The sequence below is a fragment of the Cupressus sempervirens genome, chromosome 9, assembly GCF_028749045.1.
Source record: "Cupressus sempervirens isolate cs-2001-9-10 chromosome 9, ASM2874904v1, whole genome shotgun sequence".
Taxonomy (NCBI): domain Eukaryota; kingdom Viridiplantae; phylum Streptophyta; class Pinopsida; order Cupressales; family Cupressaceae; genus Cupressus; species Cupressus sempervirens.
In genome coordinates, this window is record NC_143126.1 from 387,555,737 (window position 1) to 387,582,047 (window position 26,311).

Here is a 26,311-nt window from a genome sequence, read left to right on the forward strand (position 1 = left end):
CCATTTTTCCTTTCTTTGTATCAGAAATTTGAGGAAGGATACTTCCAAGTACTGACATAAACTTGTATCCTTGCTACTTGTATTTCATCTTGACCGAATACTCCTTCTGAGATGGTGTCTATGATATTGTATGATTTTTACTTTAATGAATATTATCAAACACATCCCCCACAATGCCAAATGCCAATGTTCGAAGATCTCTATGGGATACAGGAATTATGTTGTCAGTAGATCTCTGCATTTCATCAATTCAAAAACTTCTGAATCGCATATTTATATCTTCAAATCTACACTTTACTTTGTGTTCCTGACAGTGAAAGTATCTCTGCAACAATTTGGGGTTTTAACTTCAGGCAATTTGTTAAACAGTTTGCATGCAGTATCCCCAAGACCATTGTCCATGTTGAATTGGCTCTTTTTACTTACCAATTGCATCTTATTGAAAGTCATATTCACTGCATCCATGAGATCTCTTATCTAACACATGATGAATCTGCTACTTGCACTTGTTATTATATTGTAAAGATTCTTCACTTTTACAAGTGTCCTTTGATGATGAGGAATTTTGTCAAACACATCATAGACATCTATAACAGGTGAAGGATGGATTTAGAAGTGTGAAATGCCTTTTTGTGGCTATTCTGCAATCAATAATATCCCAATATTCCTTTGAAATGGTGAATTAAACAGCTTGTAACCGTTGACTTTGACTTAACATTTTTGACATGTATGCCTGTGGTGCATGATGGCCTTTGGGAGAAATAATGTCAAACCCGCATGTATGTTCTTGTTCATGCACAGACCATATTGTTTTTATATTGAGAATTAGAAATTGATATTTTGATCCAAGATTGTCCGCCACTATTTCACTATGCAAGCCAAAAGCCGCTTTCCCCTTATTGGTCACTTACATTTGGTGGGATGCATTTAAAAACAGACCATTCTTCTAGTCTTCATGTAGGATATATGGACACTCATAAATGTTTTTTAACCTACTTTAAATATTTAAAAAACATGAATGCATATTATCACAAATGTACCAAACTTAAGCAAATCTTTTAGTCATTAACTCCCACTGTCTGCAAAATACATTCTTGCTAGAGGTGTCCAAATCATTTTCAATGAAATTCACACAAACACTATGCTTTGAAATGTTTAATTAAAGAGCTTAAAGGCAATGCAGACTTCCATATTTTCCACTAAGAGCTTCACACCCCCGAGCAATTGCAATAACATCTTCGACGTATGCAGAGATAATGGCAATAGAGTTTATGAAAATGTCAATTATGTGATCGAGAATTCAGCATCATGGGTGTCTCATGTAGGCTTCTTTCATGGGTTGATATAACTGAATAATTAAATGTTTTTCTCCCACCTATAAACTACATTGACCTTTTAACATTGATAACTTACCTTTTATTTTGTATTCAGTTGTTAGAACTAGTAACTCAGTTATGAGTTATGCATTGTAATTGCAAAATTCACATCTTTGTGATCTTCTTTACCACTATTTACCTGTGCCTTTACTTTTCACTGCTCAACTTCCAACTTACACTTTAGAATCTCACAAATTTTTTCTCCTTTTTGTTTAGACGGCTCCCTTTGCAATGGTAATTTCCTTTGACTTTTTGAACTCAACTTTTTCAACATATTGCCTTTCATTGTCAAAGTCACTTTACATTGGTATTTTTAAAACTCATAGCCAAATTGTGAGTTGTGAACTTGAGAAATGATTTAATTTAAAATTTAAAATTAATTTATTATTATTATTATTTTTAAAATTAATAATTCCTTGTTGATTTGTGATTTATCGCCAAATTTGACCAGGTAACAAAGGGGTAAGGTAGTTGCAGTGCATTTCGATTTTGTAATTAAAATATAAGGGAGATGACATGAAAATGAACTATTTGACATGAAGTGATACCAGAGGCAAGTTTTCAAATAAATTGCTTGCCATTATCTTCTAATTAAAACATGATAGGATTATTCGAGAAGAGTCTCGGAATCGGAAATTTCAAAATTGGCGATTTAAAACTTGGACAATAGAGCATAGACATCAAATGCTTGCAGGCAAGCATTTTTGGAGGGGAGACTGTGATATCCCTCAACTCTAATAAAAAATAAAAATGTAAATAACAAAGGAATGGAATAAAAACATACCTTGTCATGTATATATAGCACCTGCATAGTAGTTAGCACATCATTACATTTGCATCATAGGAATAGATTCTTAATACACTTATTCATTATGCATCCTCATATACACGAGCATCAATACATGCACCCATACACCCATGCATCTGCATACCTATATGTAGGTATACCTGCATGGATGCACATGTCCACATATATACACATGCATATACGTAGACATGCACACATGCTCAACCATATAAATGTATACATGCATATGCATACATATATACATGAGTATCTACATACATGCATCCATGCTCATCTACTTGATTGTATCATACTTCAACATACCATGTTTGATGTGTGTGTGTGTGTGATGGCATCCATATGGCACTATTGGTATACATACATGCTACAATGATTCTCTGTTCATTATAATGTGTATGGATATATCCATACAAGAAAATGCTCTATAATATTCAGAGATGGAATTGTTAATCCATAATCGGGCGTCACTACTGATTTATGGATACAAGAGTAAGTCATGATTATCATGATTATTCATAATAATCATTGTTATTATTATGAGTGATAAAAGTGTATAGCATTGGTGATTATCAACACTTGATCATTTAGCATTTCATGCAATTAGTATTGTATTGCAATATGCTATTGGTTTATAATAACCGATTATGTTGTTAATTTATCATAACAAAAGATGACTATATGGTGCAATGTTTCATGTGCCCATTCATAGACATATTTATATTCCATGCCAATCGGCTATGAAAATGTCAATTTGAGGATAAAATAACAATTTATTCCCTTTGTGGATTTATCACTCCATTGGTTCCTAATGCAAACTCTATAAACAGAGTGCAAGCATCATATAAATTATATCAGACAGAGCACCATATCGAGCATATATTTATATTCATATCAGAGATGGATCAAGGAATTGCAGATTGCATATACAAAAAGATCATATTAGAGACGGAATATTGCCAGTGATCATCACTTTTGAACTACAACATATTTTAGAAAGTTCATTAGAGGTGGCTAGCAGGAAATGTGCATGAACCATATCAATATAACAGAGATGGCTATAGTATCATATTAAGGTTTGAACTATCATTGGAGACATATTTTGTAATTTGTATTCCTTTGGCATTGGAATAATCATTTTAAATACATATACACTATTCTTCTCCACTTGCAGTCATTACATTTTCCATTATCTACATCATAGTACATTGCATACATTAATAATTGACATTGCATAAACATCTCATACTATTGCATATTTTATCACATTCACTAATTCCATTAATTCATTAGAGCATTTGGAATTACCATTCGTATCTTTAACATTATTTCACTATTTTGATCAAGTAAAAACAGGTTTTGAAAGGACCCGAAACCTTGTACAAAGGGATAGGATAGATATAACAATGAGGAGCATAAAAAAACTATGGAAAACCACCTGACAAACTAGAGGGACACAACTAAGTTCCCCACAAGAGGGCAAACAGCCCAAGAAACCACAGACCACCAAGATTTACATTTTGGTCATAACTTTTGAGAACGTAAAGACATATCAAATGAGGGATTGGTGGATTTGCCTTTGTTTCGTTTAACTGATGTCCAACCATCCTCCACCTTCCCAACAGCCTTCTGCCAATCCCCACTAACCCCCAAAACCCCCACTACAGGAGAAGCACTAGTAACAAAGTTCTGGACAGAGTCAACGGCAGAAAAAGAGACAACATCAACATTCTGACTCAAATCCACCAAAGGGACAACAATCAAATCAACAGAGTCAGTAGCAAGAAAAGTGTCAGCAGTCAGGACCATCGAAGGGACAACATTCAAATCGCTAGAGACAGCAATAGAATCCTCATCCGAATCAGCAAGAGAAGAGCTATTAGACCCATCTACCTCCGTGGACACTTTCTGAACCATATAGTGATAATCCAAAACCACCAACTAGCAAGGTGATTTCTTTGAACGAACCTTGTCAGAGGAGCATCGCGCAAGGAGATGGTCGGTCATATGACATTTCCTACATCTAAAGAGGAAACCCTCATAATCAAGAAGCTGAATCCAAGAACCATTTGGAGAAGCCAACTTTATCTTTTCTGGAAGCCCCTTGGAGACATCAATCTCCACAAGGATGTGGGCATATGTGATGTTGGAGGAAGTCGAATCAACCATCAAGAAATCCCCAAGGGCCTTCCCCACAGCCTTTAATACTGAATCCGACCAAAAGTGAAGGGGAAGGTTCGGCAATCGAACCCAAAGAGGAATCTTATTAAAGGTTTCAGTATTCAAATTAAAAGTCGAATACCAAGGCTTAGCCATTAGGGAGAACCTCTCCTCCCAAGAGAAGCCACATCCCAGGATGGAATTTCTATCATCAACACTAACAAATTTCACAATAAAAAAACCCCTCGCCACAGGGTAAATCTGAGCTGAATCTAAAATGATTGGTTCCCAGAATTTTGAGATCCAAGCATGCAAAGCTGAAAGAGAGGGCCAAAAACCCCTAAACCTAAAAATAGCAACAGTGGAAGAGTAATCTTCCACATATGTAGAAACCTCATCAACAATATCTGAATCTAGATGAAGCACAATCGGTTTACTTATAGAAACAAGCACTACCAAACAACTAATAGAAGGCACAGTCGAATAGGGCCCCAACTTCAAAGCAAGAGCACCAATACCCACCTCAAACGCAACCACATCCGCATAGGAAATAGTAGATCTCCCCACAACAACCCTTGATGCAACAAGAGAAGAATCCCCGACAGCAACCAGAGGACGAAGGGCAGGAGAGATAACCGGATGAGCCCCAGCAAGAGCAGCGAGGTCAGAAGCAAGCGCAAGAGTCTGAGCAAAAGAAGGTATGAGAGCTCGTGTAGAAGTAGGCACATGAGCGGGACCCTTCATTTTGAAAATCTAGAGCCGATTTTTTCTAGAACAGACACTATTAATTTGTAGAGAAAATTGGACAGTTCTAGTAGTGTCCTGATTAATATAAAAAAGGGGAGATTGCATATTTTAATATAAAATATCAAATAAGACATGCTATAATATGCTATTGGTAGGGTTGGATAGCACGAGTAATTATATTTAGAACTTGTAATATCCCCTTGGTGATGAATTTTAATAATAAGTCATATAAAAGTAATAAATTAACAATAAATTATTTAAGTAATAAATCATGATAATTAGTATTAAATGGTTATATTAATAGTTATAATTATATAAGTAATATGTGAATCACGAAACTCTAAATCATCAATCAAAAATAGTATTTTTTCTTTTATCAATAAACGGCCAAGGCCATGATATTATATTATTAATAATAAAATAATTACAATAGCATTCCACCATTCAAACAGGCACTGGTAGGAAAGAGAACCTCCAGTCTAGCCTGGGACCTTAGTCCTATATTATTAAAAAATAAAAGGGGCATACCCCAGTCAAAAAATCCTAATTTACCATTACATTATAAAAATTTGATTACATAGATGATCAGATACATCACTCTGTGAAGCCACCAATACAAGGATTCCAATATTTCCTTTTTATTATGCATAGAAACCAAATGTGCTCATCCATGTCTGTCTATCTTGCAATCAAACTAGTTAATAATAAATATTAAGATAGAAATCCTTCTAAAGCAAGTCAATACTTAAATCCTAATAAAATAATAAAGATAAGCCAATAGTAGATGCAAAGAAGATCTCTTCTATAAATCCAGATCATAAAACTAATAAAGCCTAACCAAATAGGACATTAAAGAATGATTTAAAGCCAAAAATCGAGATCATGTTAATCACAAAGCCAAAATATGGCTTTAGATTCGAATGCTCCCTTCCAGCAAGCAAGACTGGACATATTCATCACCAATTCCTTTTTCCATACTCTGGCCAACACTACAAAATTGCATGCCCAACTTTAGAAGCCAATACAGAGATGCCTTACTAAATAATAATAGTGGCATAATAGGTGTAGAAACTGGATGGCAATAGAGCAATGAAAACATAAACCGAAGACCATCTAAGGATAGAAGCAGACGGCCAAATGTTTACCGCATGGGTAAATAGATTAATGCACACAGATAGTAGACAAGAACAACAATACTCCTTTTATTATTTGCATATGCCAAAGACATTACATTATGCTTATGATGATAATTACAATGATCCCGGAGGGTGTATAAATACTTTCCTAAGAACCTTCCCGAAGGGCCGTCGGCTACATAACAAGAACCTTCTCGAAGGGCCTGACGATATACATCCCGTCAACTACACAATATTTAGTGACGACATACATCCTATCGGCTACACAATATTTACCGACGACATACATCCTATCGGCTACACAATGTTTATCGACGACATCATCCCCTGCAAAAGAAAAAGTCATCTTTGGATGACAATGACAAAATATCCAAGATAGATTAACAAAATGGAATACATGAACTGACTAACTACAACAAATTAGATCTGTTTCTGTCACACCACTTTCACATTCGTTCTATGCTTGCATCAAACTGGTCTCCAAAATATGTTGCATCTACAGCCTTTGCTAACACAATATTGTTTTCTTAGTTGACCTTGATAGCCACCCATGCCGCTTTCTCTGTTTCCAACTTCTGGGTACCTTGAGCCAAGTGTCATTGAACTGCCTTCAACTAGATGATCAGCTCCTCCCGAGCTCTCTATGCATCCACCAAGACAGCTTCACGTCCAACACCTACTCCATGTGCCTCAAAGCATATCACCCCTCTCGAAAGGCTTGCTCCGTTGATCTTTCCACCTCTGGTACACAAACACTGTATGCCTGCAACAGCTCTAGGTCTCATCAACTGGTCACACTTCCCACAACTGATAATTGCACCAACTGGGGATCTAGGGGGCATCGCCCCCAGCGGGGTCGAGGGGCAGCACCCCCACCACCAAGACCAAATTAGCACTCTCAAACCCCCACAAAACTGCATGGAACACACTATTTATGTGATTTTCTTCTGATCCCACACTCTTTCTGGCAACTGCTTGTGTTTTCTACCTGTTTATGTCTTTCCCTGCCCTTTAGCATCATACATTATTCATTTTGAACATTTTTGATTTGTCATTTTTTCTTTTCATTTTTTTAAAAAAATTTACTTGGCTCCTTCCTCTAAGTTTTGCGTCCACTACAAACTCCATTTGTTCTTTTACTTGGTTAGGCCACTTATCTCTTCGTACAAACCAACTTTTCTACAAATTTCTCTGCTTCCTAGGCAGTCGTACAACCCTATTAGCTGCTCTGCACTAGCCGTATATTACTTGATTTGCCTTACTGAATGAATACCATACGCCATAGGGTCTCAGATGGTTTTCTTTATGGGACCATAAAATTGTACGGTTGTGCCCTGCCTTATGCTTTCTTCTATTTCATCGTACAAATCAGACACTAGACAAGCATTCTGTTGTACAGTGGTTTCCATACTTCTAGCTACTGTACGGAGCCCCACAAATATATGATAAAGATTGACTTGTGCTGTTGTACTCGTACGGTCCACAGACTTTGATATAGACTAATGATGACTTCCTTTAATGACAAAGACTGGTGTACGGTGGTTGTTTTATTGGTTTACCCATACGGTGGGGGAGCCGTATAGTATAGTTGCCTCTTCTTTTTTGTCACCAGACATCGCACTTTGTCTTTATAAGCCTTGAACACCGTACACTGGTAACTTTCATCCTAATGTCGTACGGCCTTGACCGTACGGGTGGAGGGTTGTACGATGTCTTCTTTGTGAAGGGCCATACGGGTAGAGGGTCGTAGGACTTGTTCTTGCTTCTTTTCTATTTTTTCCACTTATTTTTTTCAAAATTTTTTTTTCAATTTTTCAATTTTTTAAAATTTTTTTTCACATTTTCATTGCTTCTTGATATTCAGCGACGACGGAACACTTCAAGTATGACATATTTTCAACTTGGAATCGTTCACTGTTTTCAAAATTTCCTGCTTGTCTAATGTCCATAGTTTTATTGATCTGTTATCACCCACTTCCCGAATTTGGTATAGCCCGACCCATTTGACTTTAACCTTGCCTAGTTTGATTTTGTTCTATCCGTCATACTTCAACACCATCTACCCTGGTTGGAACTTGTTCAGTTTCAGGTGTCTATGATGCCATGCTCTGCACCTGTTCTGTGTCACCTCCATGGCCCATTGTGCCTGCAATCGTTGCTCAACAAGTTTATTTAAGTTACACGATCTCTCCCTTTGGTTTTCCATATCGCCCAATTTGTTCTTGAAGCTTCGTACCATGGATTCCGTGGGCTGCCCCTACTTGCTGTCAATAACTGTATTCTTGATTTTAGAACCTCCACTCGGTACTGTTGAAGCTTTTATTAAACCCTTACTCTTTGTTTCCTATGCAGACCGTATTATGTGTGTTCCTTGCTACCAACACCTTTCTAGTAAATTTGTGGTTCAACGTAACATTTTCTTTTTGTGCGGTCCGTTTATTGTGTACCGTACGGTGGAATCCTTCCTTCTTCTGAGTTTGTACTGTATGTTCTTCCCTTAAGTTTTAGCCATAACCACCTTCTTTCGCTTCTCTGTATTTCTTCGGATAGTCATTTTCCTCTTCTTTCTCACCTTCGTCGACCCTTAACATATTACAGCTCAAAAAGAGCTCATAATCCTCCATCTGCCGATGGAAAAGGCCGTTCACCGAAACCAAATCATCATCTGTCGATCCACCTTCCAACTGTAGGACTCCTTCCTCATTGGGTTCCAATCGCTGCTTCTTGTCATCCTTTTCTTTGGAATCAGATGATACGGCTTCTTCGCCCAGCATTTGTGTGTAAATCAATAGTGAATCGGTGTCCCCTACTTTCCATTGATAGTGTATTCTTCTTCTAATCATGCTTAACCCTTTCTTGTACAAGCCATCCTTGACCCAGAATGGCGTCTTATCCTCTCCTCTTCAATGGGATGATGACGAAGTCGAGCAGGAATGGTTGTGTTCCAATCATCACTGGTTGTGCCATTAGGACACCGAGAGGTTTAATGTTGTGTTGGTCCGCTATTAGTAACTGGAATGTAGGTGGCCATAATGTCAGTTGTCCCAACTTCTTCCAAGTGTCCTCTGGTAACACATTCACACCGGACCCTCCATCCACAATTGTGTCTGTTAGAACAGTTCCTAGAATTCCCATCTTGACTATCGTCGGATTTCGTCTAGATGTGAGGGCTAGCAGCATCGGGTCTTCCGCATGTGCTCCACTTTCTTTCTTCCTTGTTCTCTTGATAATTTAGCAGTTGGAGCAACGTTTATGAGTGTCGATCGGAGTTGAGGCATTGTGAGTAGCAAATAATTTATCTTGACTGATACTTCAGTTTGTAATATCTGCCATACGATGTTTTGTTATGCACAATTTCTTGCTGAGGTACCACTAGTGTCCTTCAAGTGTGCTTTCTCCACCTGCGTCGCCTTCTCAATTTTCGCCCGTGTTTCCTCTAATCTCTTCTTTTCCTTCTTCGAATCGGGTTATAATTTTGCTTTCTTCCATGTGATTGCTAGAACCTCCTCTTCATCCATCTTGATGGTGATTAGATTCACTCTTGATTTCGGGCACTTCGCATCTTCATGATCTCCAGGAAAGCACCATCTACATAACAATTTTGGTGTGTTTTTTGTTGTACAGTCTCGGGCAAAGTGGCCCCGCAAATTGCATGCTCGACATTGTACCATTGGGCGGCCGTTCGCATCGTACTGAATTCGGCTGCAGCTTCCATTATTATTGTTAGCATTGTTGTTGTTTTGCCCTTGCCTATTATTTTTGTACCCTCCCAATGTGGCACCTTCATTACTGGTGTTTTCGCTCCCTCTTAACGCAGAAGCCTCCTGGGTCATGAGCACTTGTTGAGGTCCTCTTGTTTTCATATTGAAGGGGCATTCCTTTGTAGAATGTCCCATGATCTGGCAAATCTCACAGAACTGGTTCTTTGGATAGGATCCCGTCGTGTGACCTTTTGCCTTACATTCTGTGCACCAGAGTTCATTTCCGTTTTGTCTCTTTCTACATGTTCTTAAATTCTTTCATCATTCGGGTCATATCCTTCTGGTAGGCTCGAACCTTCTTGTTGCCCTTTTCGTCATCGTTGCTCTCTTCTTCCAAAGACGCATCATCATCTAACTCGGATGAGCTAGTCCTCTTCTTCTTCTTTTTTTTTTGCTCACTTTCTAAGTTCATCGCCCAATTGTATGCTTTTAGTGTATGACGATGGCAGCACAATCTTCATTTTCTTCCATAACTTTGAACGTAGTCCTTCAATGAACCATCTCTTTTGCAGTCCATCTATCGGCTTACTTTCCATCTTGTTTACTAAATCTTTTAATTTTCTGGCATATACTCGAACTGTTTCATTTTTTCCTTACTTCATGTTGTATATCTCTGCTACAATCTCATTGTCATCGTGCAGCAGTTGAAATTCGGTGATAAACTCCTTTTTAACGTTGTCCCAATTGGTTAATTTTTGGGGATCCGTATCAGCGAACCAATCAATTGCTACCCCCCTTAGGGTTGCCGAAAATTGACGAACCCATTCATTTGTATCTGTTATGTCATTTGCCCTCCAAATTGTTTCGCATGTTTTACAGTGTCGGATTGGATCGTCCGTTCCATCACCATCAAACTTTGGCAACTTCTCTTTTGGTCTTGCCATTATTACTTAATTTTGTGTATGGGCATTGTTTGGCATTGCGACACCGACATTGTTCTACACTTTGACCCCAATACATTGTATTTTGACACCAACGCTCTGCTCTCTGGTACCAACACTTTGTATACCGACACCAGCGCTTTGTATTTCGGCACCAATGCTTTGCTATCTGGTACAAACGCTTTGTATCCCAACACCAACGCTTTGTATTTCGGCACCAACACTTTGCACTCTGACACTGACGCTGTTTTGAGAAGACGTCTTATTCCCAAGAGCTGTGTTGTTTGGTGAAGAAGGGTCTTCGTTAAGTGAACTTATTTGTTCTGGAAGTATATCACAGACGAAGAGGTCACTCCATGCTCGTGCTCCCTCGACACTCGGAGTCGTGTGAGTTAATTCTCTTCCATCTGGATTCTCTTCCCTTGGCGAATACAAGTTCAAAAATTCCTCTGTTGCCCACCAATTCCACCCGCTATCGAGTTTCCTCCAACAATTCCTCGATGCTTCGATGTCCATTGGCAATCTGCTGAAACCTGCGTCTGCACTCGACCTGTTGTGCCAAAATTAAATTTTCTTGCACAGTGTGTATTCCATTTTTTCCCTTTATCTTATTTCGATCTTTGTTAAACTGATTTGGCATTAATCTTTATTCCTCCTTTGTTCCAGGTTCATGGGGCAAAGACGACAAATGTTTACCGCATGGGTAAATAGATTAATGCACACAGACAATAGATAAGAACAATAGTACTCCTTTTATTATTCGCATATGCCAAAGACATTACATTATGCTTATGATGATAATTACAATGATCCTGGAGGGTGTATAAATACTTTCCTAAGAACCTTCCCGAAGGGCCGTCGGCTACATAACAAGAACCTTCCCAAAGGGCCCGACAATATACATCACGTCGGCTACACAATATTTACTGATGACATACATCCCATTGGCTACACAATATTTACCGACGACATACATTCTATCGGTTGCACAATGTTTACTGATGACACTGAATGCAATAACATTAAGTACAATACATTATAAATTCCACTAATTTAGCCAATAACATGCGAGTGAAATGTAAAATACTTAGTTAAGAAAATCTCAATGCAACCATCCCTGTTTATCTCCAAATTTCTAGTCAATTGTAAACAAAACAAAGTACCTTCCTTTAGACAAAATCACAAGAAGATCCTCCATGTTCCCAAGAATTTTGATACAAACTTTAAATCTAAGATGTCAATTAGAATACTATCACGAGAAGCACGTTATATACTGTAACACAAACCTCCATAAGCATAAATCAAATAGCTATGATCATAATCATAACTAAAGCACTTCATCTAAATAAAGATTCTTGAATAAACAACCTACATTACTTCCATTCGAACTCGTGCCCTATCTCTACTACATTAAAATGAGCCTTTCAACATCAATGAGAAGACAGTAACACACATTTTATGAAAACAGAGGAGCTAGAGCTAACATCAAACATTAATATCTTATAACATTGATATCATAATATGTCAATTTACAAGTCCATGATTAAAGAGTTTTCATAGTCTATATATGCCTGTAACCCAGAGTATCATACAAAACCAAAATTCTTAAGAATAGCTAAAAGCAATTAAGCCATGTCAGTAGAGTCCATTACAAAAACCCTTTAGCAGGGTTACATTGGTATAAATACTATTAGCAAAAACCTAGGGGAATACCGGCATCCAAGAGAACCTTACTTTGGGAATACCATAATCACTTTAGAGATATCTTTAGGGTTTTCCACATGAAAGTTGGAGGGGAACTCAAAACTAGATTGAGCTCAACTAGTCTTCTCCGAATTTGGGGTGCAAAAACTTAGGGCGTCCAGATTGTCAAAAACTACCCCAGGATGTATATATGCATTGGAGACACTTAGGTAATTTGTAAGCCAAACCCTATTCTCCTCCTCTACAATGCCCCTCCAATGCAAAAGAAAATGGATACTTGCCTCCATCTTGGGCCATTCCTTATCAAAGGCTAGGTTCTCACAAATAATCAGCGAAGGGCAGCAGTAGGCAACCTCTAGATCTGATGACCCCGATGGAAGCTGCATATATTTCTCAAGGAGAGGAATCTGCAGCTCACCATCAATGCTCCTAACCGCTTGCTCAAGCCCCTTTCTCCAGGTAGGGTCAAAAATATCATAGCAAAGCTGGATTATGACTTTGTGCTCTATCTACCCTCACTCTCGCCATCCAACCAATGAAGGAACCAATAACATCACTGTTTGTCCTCCATGTGAATTCAGAGTTAAAGACTCCTTCCCCAATGGCCCTACTCACAGCAATTCTTGACATATCGTCCATCGGTTGTAGAATTCTATTCCAACACTCTATTTTAACATTGTCACAAAAAGCCATGGTACGAGTTTCCTTAGCATGAAAAATGTAGATGTTGGTCTCCATTTGTAGATGAAGATTTGCTAGATGATGTATGAGGAAAATGGCAGCGGCTTATAAAACAAAAAATGAACAAAGTGTCTGGAAGCCACTTTGGCATGACCTCATGAATCAATGACATCATCAGATCGCAATCACGAGGAACACCAAAAAGGAAATTATGGAGGAGCCATAGGGGCAAAATTCATGATATCAATGCCATCTTTAAATTAAAAAACATGAGACGCCACCTATCAATATGATTAGCGAAAAGGGAGACATTCAAAAGCTCCGGCGAGGACCAATCATAGCAACTAACATAGATGGCAATTGAGGCATACATACCAATCCATAATGCAAGGATGCCATTAATAATAAACAACAAGAATAAAGTGATCTCCTAAGATCAGAAGGCTAAATAAACTTGAGAGAGGAAAGAATTAATCCGATAACTTAGGAAATATAGCTAGGACTAGTTATACTTTATTAACGACTTGGAAATTAATACCATCAGCACCTTTATTGGCTAGTCGATCTACCTTCTGGTTACCTTCATGAAAAATGTGACATATTCTACTCTCAACAAACCGGTCTAAAAGCTTGAGTACTTCTCCTAATTTAAAGTTGAGGACCCAATTAGGGGTGGTATGTTTCCTAATCACATTTAGGATGATTTGAGAGTCACCTTCTATAATAACATTTTTCACCCCTAATTTATGACATAGTTGCAGACCTTTTTTCAAAGCTTCTAATTCAACTAGATTGTTGGAGGTGGGCCGAATAGGCATAGCTTTTTTAGCTATCCATTTTCCTATATCATTGTTAATGATACAACCAATCCCTGTCGTACCTGGATTGCCTCTAGCTGCCCCGTCAAAGTTGAGTGTAAACCATCCTTTCGGAGGGGGAGATCATTTACAATTTTCCCTAGCTTCCTTACTTTTCTTGAAGTAAACTAGAGGGGGGTTAATCAAGTTGACCCAGTTCTTCTTCATGAGACCGTCCCATGAAGAAAAGGATCCTTCCTCTTTCCTAGAATTTCATAGATGGAGTTAGTTACTTATACTAGCCTCAATTTTTAAAATTAACTCCTCACACTTTAATTCGAAGTCCCGAAAAATACGTCTATTCCTCTCTTTGCAGATTTCCCATGAAATAATTGAAGGGCATATATTCCATAATTTACTATAGATACCTTTAATCAAATTTGTAGGCCATCCTTTGAGGAGATCCAAGAAAGATTTCAGCAAAGGCGTAGACCACCCCAACTTGAATCTAATACATTCCTAGCATACTTGAGAAAAAGAACAACTATATAATAGGTGGTCCCGCATCTTCACTATTCGGTTTACATAACACGCATCTGGATGGGCCTTGAAAGCCAAATTTGCATAACCTATCTATCGTTAAAATTTTGTTCTGAAGAGCAACCCATAAGAAGAATCCTGCCTTGGGGAGACAAGCAGCATCCCAACAGAGCTTGAGAGGAATATCTATTTTATTTCATCTCTGTGAATGTAGCAAAACTTTGTAACCATTTCTCACGCTATATTTGCCATCATTCGTTGCTGCAAAAATAAGTTCATCTTTCTTCTTTGATTGCTTGATTACCCTATTTGACAAAATCTTTTCAAAGGCCTCTGTAGCCATTGCATCTATTCCCACCCCTTCTAAAGACTTCCAGACCCATCTGTCTGTTCCTTCCAAGGTAATTTTTGTCTTATAGTTACTAACTTTAGCACCCCAAAGAGAGACTAATTTATCCTTGAGCTCCTCAGCAAGGGTTTAGAAACTAAAGGAGGGTGTCCATCCCAAGAGTCCTCCCAAAATAAGGCCTCATCTCCAAACTGACATCCCAAGTGAGAAACTTACAAATTAAATCCCAACACTTCAACATAAAATTCCAACATTCCGAACCTTTAGGAGGGTTCTTCATTCTAAAAATCGATAGAGGGTTTTCCACATTGAGATATTTATTATATAAAATCTTTTGCCCTTTTGAGATATCTTTCTTTAAAAAGACACCAAATTAATTTAGCTCCTAGGGCTTCATTTTGCCATTCCAAATTCTTAATCCCAAGACCACCCATGTCCTTGGGTTTACAAATATTATCCCATTTGATAAGTGCCAATTCTTTGTCTTATTCATAGTCTTTCCACAGGAAATTCCTGAGGTTGGCTTCAAATTTTAGGCAATTACTTTTAGAGATAGGGAGGCTGGAAAGAAGATAGATAGGAATGGCTGATAAAACATAACTAATTTTAGTAGTTTTTCCTACTTTTGAGAGCCATTTATCTTTCCAGCTTCTGATCTTAGCATCCAATTTATCCAAGGTGTCAAGCCATACCTTAGTGGATTTTGCGCCTTTCTCTTGAGCAATGCCCAAATATTTACAAGGAAAGTGACCTTTTTTATAACCCATCAACTTACATATCTGATCTTCTATTTCCTTTTTAGTATTTAAAAAATAGATTTCAGATTTGTTCTCATTTACTTTTTGACCGGATGCCACCATATAAGATTTTATGATGCTTTTAAGTCATGATGCCTCAAAAACTGTACTTTTGCCAGGCAGTATAGTGTCATCTACATATTGCTGATGCATGATGTTGGGCATGTTTCTCACAACAATATTGCCAGAAATTTTCTGATTATAGTAAGCGTCAGATACTGCTCCTCCGAAGGCTTCTACCATAATGATGAAGAGGGAGGGAGATAACGGGTCTCCTTGTCTAATACCCCTTGAAATTTCAAAGAAACCTTCAGGTGTCCCATTAATGAGAATTGGAATTTTTGGAATAGAAATAAATTTAAAAATGAGATTGATCCATCAATGGGAGAATCCAAAAGCTTCAAGAACTTTACACAGGAATCGCCAATCAACCATATCATAAGCTTTTTGGATATCCAATTTCATGAACATGCATGGTTCTTTGCTCTTCCAAGCAAAATGAATGGTTTCTTGAATTGTAAGAATACCATCAAGAATGGATCTACTAGGAACAAAACCCGTTTGTTCCTCAGAAATTAACTTTGGAAGGACACCCTTAAGTCTGTTTGCAAGAATCTTGGAGAAAATCTTATAGACCATGTTACATAGCGCAATAGGCCTAAAGCCCCCTGCAGTTTCAGGCTCATTCCTTTTGGGAATCAATGTAAGAAAGGTATAGTTAATTTCTGCTAATAGAGCTTCGCCATTCCTTGACTCTTCAATGGCTTTCCATAGATCTTCCATAATAATATCCCAACATTTTTGCAAGAAGAAGGCCTGAAAACCATCAGGGCCTGGAGATTTATCCGGGTTCATATTGAAGACAACTGATCTCACCTCTTCCAAAGTAATGGGTTTATTTAATATCTTATTATCCTCAGGTGATATAAGTTTGGGGATAAATTTAAGCATTTTATCTCGCGCCTCTCTATTCGAGCCTTCGTAATTATTTAATAATTCTTGGAAGTGTGTCACGATGGTGTCCGCAATTTCATTTGGTTTCTCAATTTGTGAACCTAGGAGGTTTTTAATACTAGTTATTTTGCTCTTAGATCTATTATAAAGGGTGGAGTTGTGAAAAAACTTCATATTCTGACCCCCTTCATTTAGCCCCTTTTCTCTAGATTTTTGTCTCCAAAAAAATTCTTCTTTGGATAATATATCCTCCTGTTTAGTAAGTAATTCTTTTTCTAACAAAAAACTTTCATTGTTCATGCCTTTCTTAATTATTTCTGAATTTAATTTTCTTAGTCTATTTTCTATATCTATTTTTTCTTTAAAAATATTGTTAAAATGTTCTTTGTTCCATCTTAGAATCCGCTCTTTTAGCATCTTCATTTTGGAGATGAAGATAAACATCTTAGAACCTTTAAAATCATCTTGTGCCCGCCATTCTTTGATATTCTTGATGAAATTCGGATCTAGGAACCACATTTTTTCACATTTAAATGGGTTCCTAACTGGTTTAATTGGCTCTATAAATTCTAACCGAACTGGGAAATGATCAGACTTGGCAATAGGCAAAATGGGTGAATGAACATTAAAATTATTAGCATCTAGATCCCTTATAATAAAAAATCTATCCAATTTTTCAGTAATGTATGCAAAATCTTTCCTTCTTTATTCCATGTAAAAATTCCATTATTAGTTGGTATGTCAATCATACTATGCTTATCATACCATATTTTAAAATCTAGAGATGATTGCAAGAGGTGTTGAATACCCCTTACTTTTTCTGATATATCTAAGATAGAATTAAAATCTCCTCCTACAAAAAATGATCTATCCTTAAAGTTGTTAATAAAAGTACTAATTTCTTCCTAGACAGCTTTTTTACCCATATGACTAGTTGGGCCATACACATTAATTAAAATAAACTACAGATTTGACTTTAGACTCTGGACATTAACAGTGATCCAGTTGTTACTACATTTTAGACAAACTATAGATACCTTCCTAGGGTTCCAAAAAATTCCTAGACCACCTGAGGCACCTACTGATTCCTGAAAGATGGAGCACCATAGACCTAGCATTTTATCTAACTTTATTCCTTCAGCCTTATTTAACTTTGCTTCCTATACTAAAATGATTTCTAATTCAAAAGATTTAAGGTTTTGTTTTAATAACCTTTTCTTACTAGGGGCATTTAAGCCCCTAGCATTCCATGTAATCTTCATGCCTCCTTGGGAAGGCACTTCCCCTTCCCGTTGTTAAATAACTGATCAATCTTTTGTCATATTTGGGTGAGCTTAAACCTTCCTGATTCATCTGGATCCTGAGATGTTCTTACTCTTTTTCTGCACTCTAAGAAATATAATTCTTGTTGCTGACCTTTCCTTCCATATCTTTAGTTTCAAGTTCTCTAATGATCTAATTAATAATGCTAGGCTAATATTCAGCTTCGAAGTCTAAACCTTTCATTTTGTCTATACCAGCGCCCTTGTCTCTAAGTTATGTAACCATTACATTGTCACTATTCTGAATATGCCCCTTGATGTTATCCTCAACCTCTATCTTCAAAAGATCTCATCTTAAATCTTCGCATGTGTAGTTTCCACCTCCCAATTTAAGAATTTTCTGGATTAATTCTTCCTTCTGAGCCTCTGAGCTATCATCAATATTCTCGTAGCAGAATACTCGGATTAATTCATCAGATAATTGATCAAAATCTTCATCTTCTAATTCCAAGTTTTCCATTGTTGAATCCACAGTAATATCCTTATTAAGGATGTTTTGCACTTCTTTTAACACAGAGCTTTCTGCCTTCTTTGCATTGCAATCCACTACTTTTTGGTTGACTACTGGAGTACATGGTGAATTATCTAAAGTTGATGGAGTCTGCCAGAGCTTGGAAGATCTGATAGCATCCTCTTTGCTCAAAGTTATTTCTCTAGCAATTTGTTTCTGACACTGCTCCATTTTTAGTACTTCCTCCGTGGATTTGAGAGTTTCATCTTTATTTGCTTTTGATCCAAATAATAATAAGTTCTCTAATTCCTCTATGTTGACTTTATCAGAAACCCCTGCTACCTTGTTTTGTTGAGATAATGTTAACCTTCTGTCTTGATCCTCACCTATAAGATTATCATGCTTATTTGAAGAGATTTTGTTGTGAGAGATGTTCCCTTCCTGTTATTTAGTATCAATGGAACTAGACAGGCTTTGATCCCTTTCACTAGAAGTTGGTTGATCTTGAGCCAATTGTGGGTGAATCCCTCTAATTTCCATATATTTACCTTCTTTTGATGGTGTCCCCTACCCTAAGATGTTTTTTGACACTTATTATCTTCCTTTAGTTCTCCATTTTGCTTTAGCTTTGTTCCCTTGTGAAAATTTTGGACTCATCATATGATTAACCACTATAATGGATTTGAGTCTTTCCTTCATTTTTGCATTATCTTCATTGACAGTCCTTTCTCTACCTCGAAGATCTGTTTGAGTCTTACTATTATCCAAACACAATGAAGAGGTGTTCAAATCGAGTGACCTTTTCCTCCAATTCTTTCTCTGAGCTCTTATCTTTGGGAACTTGCTGAGGAAGTCTAAAGTCAAAGGTAGAGATTTGAAAATGGTGTTCTTGCTCCCATCTATCCTTATAATTTTTGATATTTCCCCCTCAAATAAATGCAGATTTAAATCATACGATGTTTTTTTTGTAATCACTTTCCTATACCCTTAAAGTGGTTGATTAAACTTTGTTTTAATAAGCAGTTTGACATTGTTGTAATACTAATAGGAGTCTATACCTATGAGCTCTCCCAAGCTAGACCCTAAAGACCTAAGAATCTCTATATGATTCAACTTTGGCGGTAAGGATTGAATATGGACCCAAATTGGACACATAGTATCTAATCTTTCTATACTAAAATTCAGATGCCATTCTATAAATTTAACCACATAACCATTGAAAAAACATTCAGATACATAGATAAATTCTTTTTTCATGGATTCATCTTTACAATGTAAGTATAAAACTTTATCCAATAAGTAAGAGATACTTGTTCCTTGTAGTTTAACCAGTTTGAGAGAAAGAACAGATCATCCTGGGGGCCACTCCATACTTCGAAGATTCCAACTTTTTGACAGTCGTTCCATCTATCTTCAATTTCCTCATCATGTAAAAAGATGGAATTATCTTCACTTTTTTGAGAATTTTGAGACCCTTGATTTCCTTTAGGGTTTGAAGCATCCACATGAGATCCCACCACCGAATGCCGGTGAGGAGGGATATAAGAACATGGCTGAGAATTGACTGGGGCTGAGACAAAACTAGGGCTAATAAAGTGGCACGAAGTAGATGACACTAGTTTTTCAGCCTTTAATGGATGAGGAGAGGGTTTACATATACCGGGATGCGCATATCTTGTCAAATAAAAAACCCTAAATTGATTGTCTAGATTTTCGATAGTGAAAAACTGTGCTCAATGGTTACTTAACAAACTTGATATAGTGAGGGTGGATTCAACCTGTGAAATTTTTGGAAAGACTTCCCAATCACTTGGAACATTTTCCTGAGCAGGCACTTCATGGTGGAATTGCCAATTATAGCTTTCTTTTTTACCCAGATTTTCCAGAATGGAAAATTTGTTCGAAGTTTTGACGGCATAATCTAAATAATATGCATCTCGACTGCCCACCGAAGAGGGTGTGAACCACTGCTTCCCGGAAGGCTTGGGTTTTCTGCCTACAATTTAATTTGTTCTAGAGTTTGTTTTTTTGAAATGATGATCGACTGCCTGCCTTGTTTTTTTGCATTTTTAAAATTCGCCATTTTTAAAAAAATAAGAGGACAATAATAGTATTTATTTTAATTAATATTTGTAATTAATATAATAATAACTATATTTATATATTAATGTGATTGAAACAATATTCAAATAAATAAATAGTAATCAAAGTAAAATCATTAATTAACACTATTATAGTGGACAAGAAATAATTAAATTAAAAAAATACAGTCACAAAAATTGATGTGCCCCAAGTCATATTTAAATGCGAAAAAATTAGATTTACTTTTCATCGGGTAAGAAGAAAAAATCAAAAGGATAAAATGGGAATTAAAGAAAGGAGGGAGAAAACAAGGGAGAAAATAAAGGAGAAAAAAAATAGTAATAGAAATAGGAAATAAAAAGATGAAGGCACAAAGAAAACAACAGCTCGGTAGAACTATGCTTGTAGTTTAGGAAAAAAATAACTATCTATATTTTTTATAATAATTTGTATGAAGTTTGATCGTAGCCTTGCATTAGATCTCAAGGGTGCCAATTATGAGCAAGATCAAGTCAACCAAAGCCAAAATTTAGTCAACCAAAACCAACTACTTCTTCAACCTAACTAGGTCACAAGAATATTCTAATGCTTATTCATATAGGTAAAGCTATGTAAAGAATGTAAGGGCATTCCAAAAAAATAATTTTAGAGATTGTTGTAAATATTTGATAATTTAAAAATATTAGAGTACATAAAATATAAATATCACAATTAAAAAGACATTTTTTGACAAGAAATAATAAGATTACATTTTACAATAATTTAATTTAATTGTTACGTTAAATTATTTTAGAATTATAATATAACAAATTAGAAATAGTTTTTATAAAATTAATTATAAAAACTATATGTTTTCAAATCTAACCAAAGTAAAACTAAACTAAAAAATAGTAATATATAGTTTAATTGAAATGTGACTCACACTTATTAATAGTTGGTGAGTAATAGATTTATATTTTAAAAATATCATTGTTATCATGTGAATAATGAACACTATAATTATTAGGAATATGTAAACATTATATAAATATTTTATTTTTACAGTAATATATATAAGATAAAATATAATCTTAAGAAGTGTCTTCAATGAAATTATTTGAACATATCAAAATTCAAGACTAATAAAACCAACAAAACTCTTGACATACATCTTTCACACATTCACAAGAGCCTTTGGTAATTCTACCTCTTTTGTGTGGTTAAGTGTATTCTTGTTATTCATTTTTTGTAATTCAATATTTCAAATAAGAAATAGATGAATGAATAAGAAATAGATAAGTGAAATGAGGATTGGAAAAATTGATTACATATAACTTACTAATGTGATAATATGTTTCTATTTAAATTTTTTTTAAAAAAATTAAAGTGATAATATGTTTTTATTACAAAAATATAAGGTATCTTTGGGGCCATGGCTGACATGGTGCTACGCTAGCTGAAAATGGAATTTTATAAAGATATTTTGTTAATTCTCTTAAATATGTTCCTGTCAATTGATGTGTTACTAAAAATGTGGAGTATGTCTGCTATATCTAGGCATTCAAACATTCACACACAAGCAAAGATGGATGAATTGGTGTGTGAATACACGTAGAAGCAGGGCATGTGCGAAATTTTGGGTTAAATCATGCCTTAAGATCTTGTGGCAAATTTTAAGATCTTGCAACAAATTTTCATAGTTTGGACAGCGTGCCAGAGCCCTAATATGTAAGATCTACAACTTTGTTCCGAAGCAAGAGTTTATCTCTAATAACTAGGTTGGAGTGAGGAATATATTTTGCATAGATGTAGGGGAGGGCTTCAATATTGTGATTTTTGTTGATAAAGCGAGTAGGGAGCGGGTGCACAAAAAAGAAAGACTACTTTATTAATGGGAGAGGCTTTTTTCACCCAAAAGTGATTTAGGGACCAGACTTTGTCCCCATCTAGACTCAAAGTGATTTTGTTCTGGTTTGGATCTATTGGCATCTGGCTTAGGGCCAAAAGATATACTAAATGAACATATGAATGCCATAGAAGGGACGTGTTGTACATATTGGGGTTGCATTAGTGGTGTCAAGAAGATTTGTGCTACAAATTGTGCCACTCAAGGGTTACAGTGTTCTTAAGATGTAATTCATGATGTTTTTGCACAGATTTTTTTCTCGATACAAATGTTATGCATTATGTTCCTACTGATTTTCATTCAAGAATGGATAAGCATGGGATGATTGTGTGAGAGGTTTGAATTTTTTGGACAAACAACAGAGCTGGATCAGGTTTTCTTATGGAAAAATCTCATTGATTCATGTTATGCACAGAGTTGCAAGACTTGGTAGTGACAGTCTCTTGTTTTGCCACCAACCAGCAATAGTCCAATGTTATGCCCATGGAATCGACCTACAGAAGCTATTAGAAACATATAGAAACTGCTTATGGATTTTGTTAGAAATATCCAAAAATTTCATAATTTAAGTCATGAATTTCTTTGTTTTTGTGAAGTAAAAAAAAAAATAACCCCTAGCAAAATAACTACTGGCCAATTAGAAGACAAGAATTATTGATAGAAAATTATTTTAAAAATAAAATGGTTTTTCAACTTTACAAATTCATTAATTTTGGTTATAAAAATTAATTAGAAGAGGCCATTGGGAACATTATTCCCTACATTATTTATAGGCAGGGACTAATAATAAAGGGAATAAATATAAACGTAAGAATAGTTGAAAGATTTATATAAAATCATAATAAGCAATGTGGCCAAAATAAGAGGCGTAGAATAAGAAATGCACCCATCTTATTTTATATAAGGAAAAAATCAAAGTCAAAATTCTTATGTTAGAAAGAAGACGGGATAAGTACATGATATATTATTTGGGATTTTGAGGTAATCCATATGTGGGGACTTATAAGGTAAGGGAAGGGTATGTAATTAGGAATTTATTTTATAATTAAATTAAGCAATGCTATTTTCATTTGAATATATATTGAAAATATTTTTAATGAAGGATTATTATATTAATATTGTTGTTATCGATCCAAGTTTATTAAATATGTTTGTTAATGGCATAAGGCTATGGTAGATAAGAGAAAAATAATAGTTGAAGATAAATGATTTTATATATAGAAATCAAATGAATCTATTTGTAATAATAAATTCCTTATATGAGGAATAGTGGAAATTGGGTAATATTGTGCTAACCTACCATGGAGATTAATGAGACTCGAAGCATGGGGTATGCTAGATGTTAAGATCTCCATCTAACCACCATGGTTGGGAATCAATAGATAATCTCCATGTGCCAGAATATTATGATGATGTCAACATATGCATATGTGATTGGCTTTGGATAGAGGATGCTTGTCTAAAAAGAATCTTAAAGGGTGCGCTCTCGAAAAGACGGTGAGGTAGCTATGAGCTAAGAAACCCGATCTGGAGATGTCCTTAAGATTGAGGTTAAATTAGAGGGTAGAATAATATAGTTAGTTTTGTTATTGTTGTGATTCTAAGCATTATTTTGGAGGTATTACTTGTCCCAAACTAACTCTAATAGTGGGGACATTACAAAACTCAAGCACAACAACAAACCAAGATTGGACCTTATAGAAAAAATGTAGATTTTCAGTAACTTGTGAATACATGTCGTCCAATTAGAGGATATACACCTATATTGAGGGAGACAAACTTTTAAGATTCAAAATGTGTTGTCTAGTATACACACACATACTAGAAAGGCAGTTATTTAAGAAAATAAAATTCACTCTTTTTTAGTAAGCCAATATAATTCTAGATGAGTGTCAAATTTTCAAAATAGAGCTTTTCTAATACATGCATCAATAAATATCTTACCTTTGAAATGAATGGTTCATAAGTTGTCATTTATAAGGGTTAACATAGAGCTCTTCATGGTAGAGTAAGTCTTCATGAGTAGAATGTCATATTATTGTCTGCTTCTCTAATGTCGTGTATGAATCCTATCTCTCATTTCATGATATTATAAGCATAATACGTTTGTTAAACGTGTACAAAGAGTTCTATTTATTTGAACATGCTTTATGTTAATTATTGGTATCTAAAACTAACGATACAATAAATCTCAAAACTTACTTTTTTTAATTTCTTAATATTTAGGATCGAGAATCAACTATCCAATCTCATTTGATTATGGCATTACTGCAGAACAGGTATTATTAATTGACATAAATATCACTTGCTTTTTAATATTTATGAATTGATCTTAATATTAAGCATTTGTAATATTTTTAATGAAAAATGTAAGACACAAATTTATAACAATAACAAAACAAAATTTCCATAATTCAATAGGAGTGCTATCAAGATTTTTATTGTAAAATATTAAATTAATATAATAATCATAAACCAACTAAAATTTGATAATGCATATTGAGATGCGATGGGTAAGTTATATGAAATTCAATTATGCACGTTAATATCAGATTGTGAAAATTGTGAGGAATAGTGTCAACCATTTTAAGTAATAATTTCTTACCAAAATTTATACTAAGAAACTAAATATGTAATTTGACAGGGAAAGGTTATTATTATAGTGAATCTAGTTGTAACGGTTGACGATTTTTATTTATTGTTTTGTGTAGATAATTGAATTTCTATCTAAGAACGCACACCCACGCACAAAAAACCGAGAAAGTGCAGTACCTGCTAATGTGATTGATCAGGTATGGAAATGCTACGAATAAATAACGTAATGATTTAACTATGTTTTGTTTATTCATATATTTTCTGCATGCTTTCTCCTCTTTAAACGTAATTCTTTTCAAAATTTAAGTGGGTCATGATTGTATAGAGTCGAATTTGATTTCATGGCAGCTTATGCTTTGGGAGAGAGAGAAAAATAGAGTTGATATCACCCCTTGTTGCATATACACGGATCTCCCTACACAAGTATGTCCATCACACTCGTAAGAAAATATGTTTATTTGCGTGTAAAGAATAATGAGTTTGTATAACATCACATTTTTATTAAAACAAGTGTGACTGGCAAAACATTCCGTATGAAATGCACTTCCAACTCTAATTTCCAAAGTAAACACATTTGCAACTCGTGCCATATTTTCTTGATGAATTTATGGTTGCTTTGAGCAGGGCTTCTTTGTGAGAAGCGTCAAACATGCCAGAGAAACAAAAGCATTACTCTGGAAGCACAGTGAAAGAAAACAGCTTCTTGTTCTCCAAGAAAAAGACAATGAAATGCGAACCTTCATGAAAGCTAATGCTGCTCCCTGTAAATAGGAAAAACCCTATTTAATTTACAAGAGATTATATTCTTTGTAGAGAGCTCTTTTATCAAACATGTATTTGGTCATGCTGGTGAAATGAAAAAACAAGTTGCTTATAACATTCTGATGAAATGATAAATGACAAGTAATAACAATGCTGCTTTCAAGAAATTATTGTATACATCTTATAATAACAAATTTTTCAAAAAAATTGAAATTTAATAAATTTTAAAAAAAAATTTACATGCAAGTACATGATTATTGTATTTTAAACCATTCTTTAGATTTTTTAATTTTAAACATTAGCTATTGACAATTGGATTGGCTAAATTCTAAACTTCATTCTAGGGATCTATTACATTAAATCTTGAACACTTCATTTGGACCAAGTGAAAATTTGAACATAATTACATCATTAACAATGCAATGCTTAAGTCTTTGAAGGAGAATTCATAGAACCGTGAATTTAAATAGTGAAGGAGTGTTTGCATTGTGCAGTATTTGACGAAAGAATAGAAAAAGTGAAGTGT

At 35.4% G+C, this 26,311-nt stretch overlaps 1 protein-coding gene across 7 annotated transcripts in view; it reads left to right on the forward strand.

Annotated features, from left to right (window-relative positions):
* LOC149538889 (general transcription and DNA repair factor IIH subunit TFB2-like) overlaps positions 1–26,031 on the forward strand; it is a 189,645-nt gene extending 163,614 nt beyond the window's left edge. For 4 of the 7 annotated variants that reach the window (XR_016356128.1, XR_016356127.1, XR_016356129.1 and 1 more), the window contains 2 exons: positions 24,655–24,707; positions 25,140–25,223. Coding sequence is in view for 3 of the 7 variants with exons in the window: in XM_089800270.1 (XP_089656396.1) it covers positions 25,140–25,220; positions 25,372–25,446; positions 25,648–25,794 (303 nt within the window). In the remaining 4 variants the exon portion in view is untranslated. Of the gene's footprint in view, positions 1–24,654; positions 24,708–25,139; positions 25,224–25,371; positions 25,447–25,647 lie in introns of those variants that run through there. The other 3 variants (XM_089800270.1, XM_089800269.1, XM_089800268.1) reach the window with 1 other exon arrangement.
* Positions 26,032–26,311: the final 280 nt, after the last annotated feature.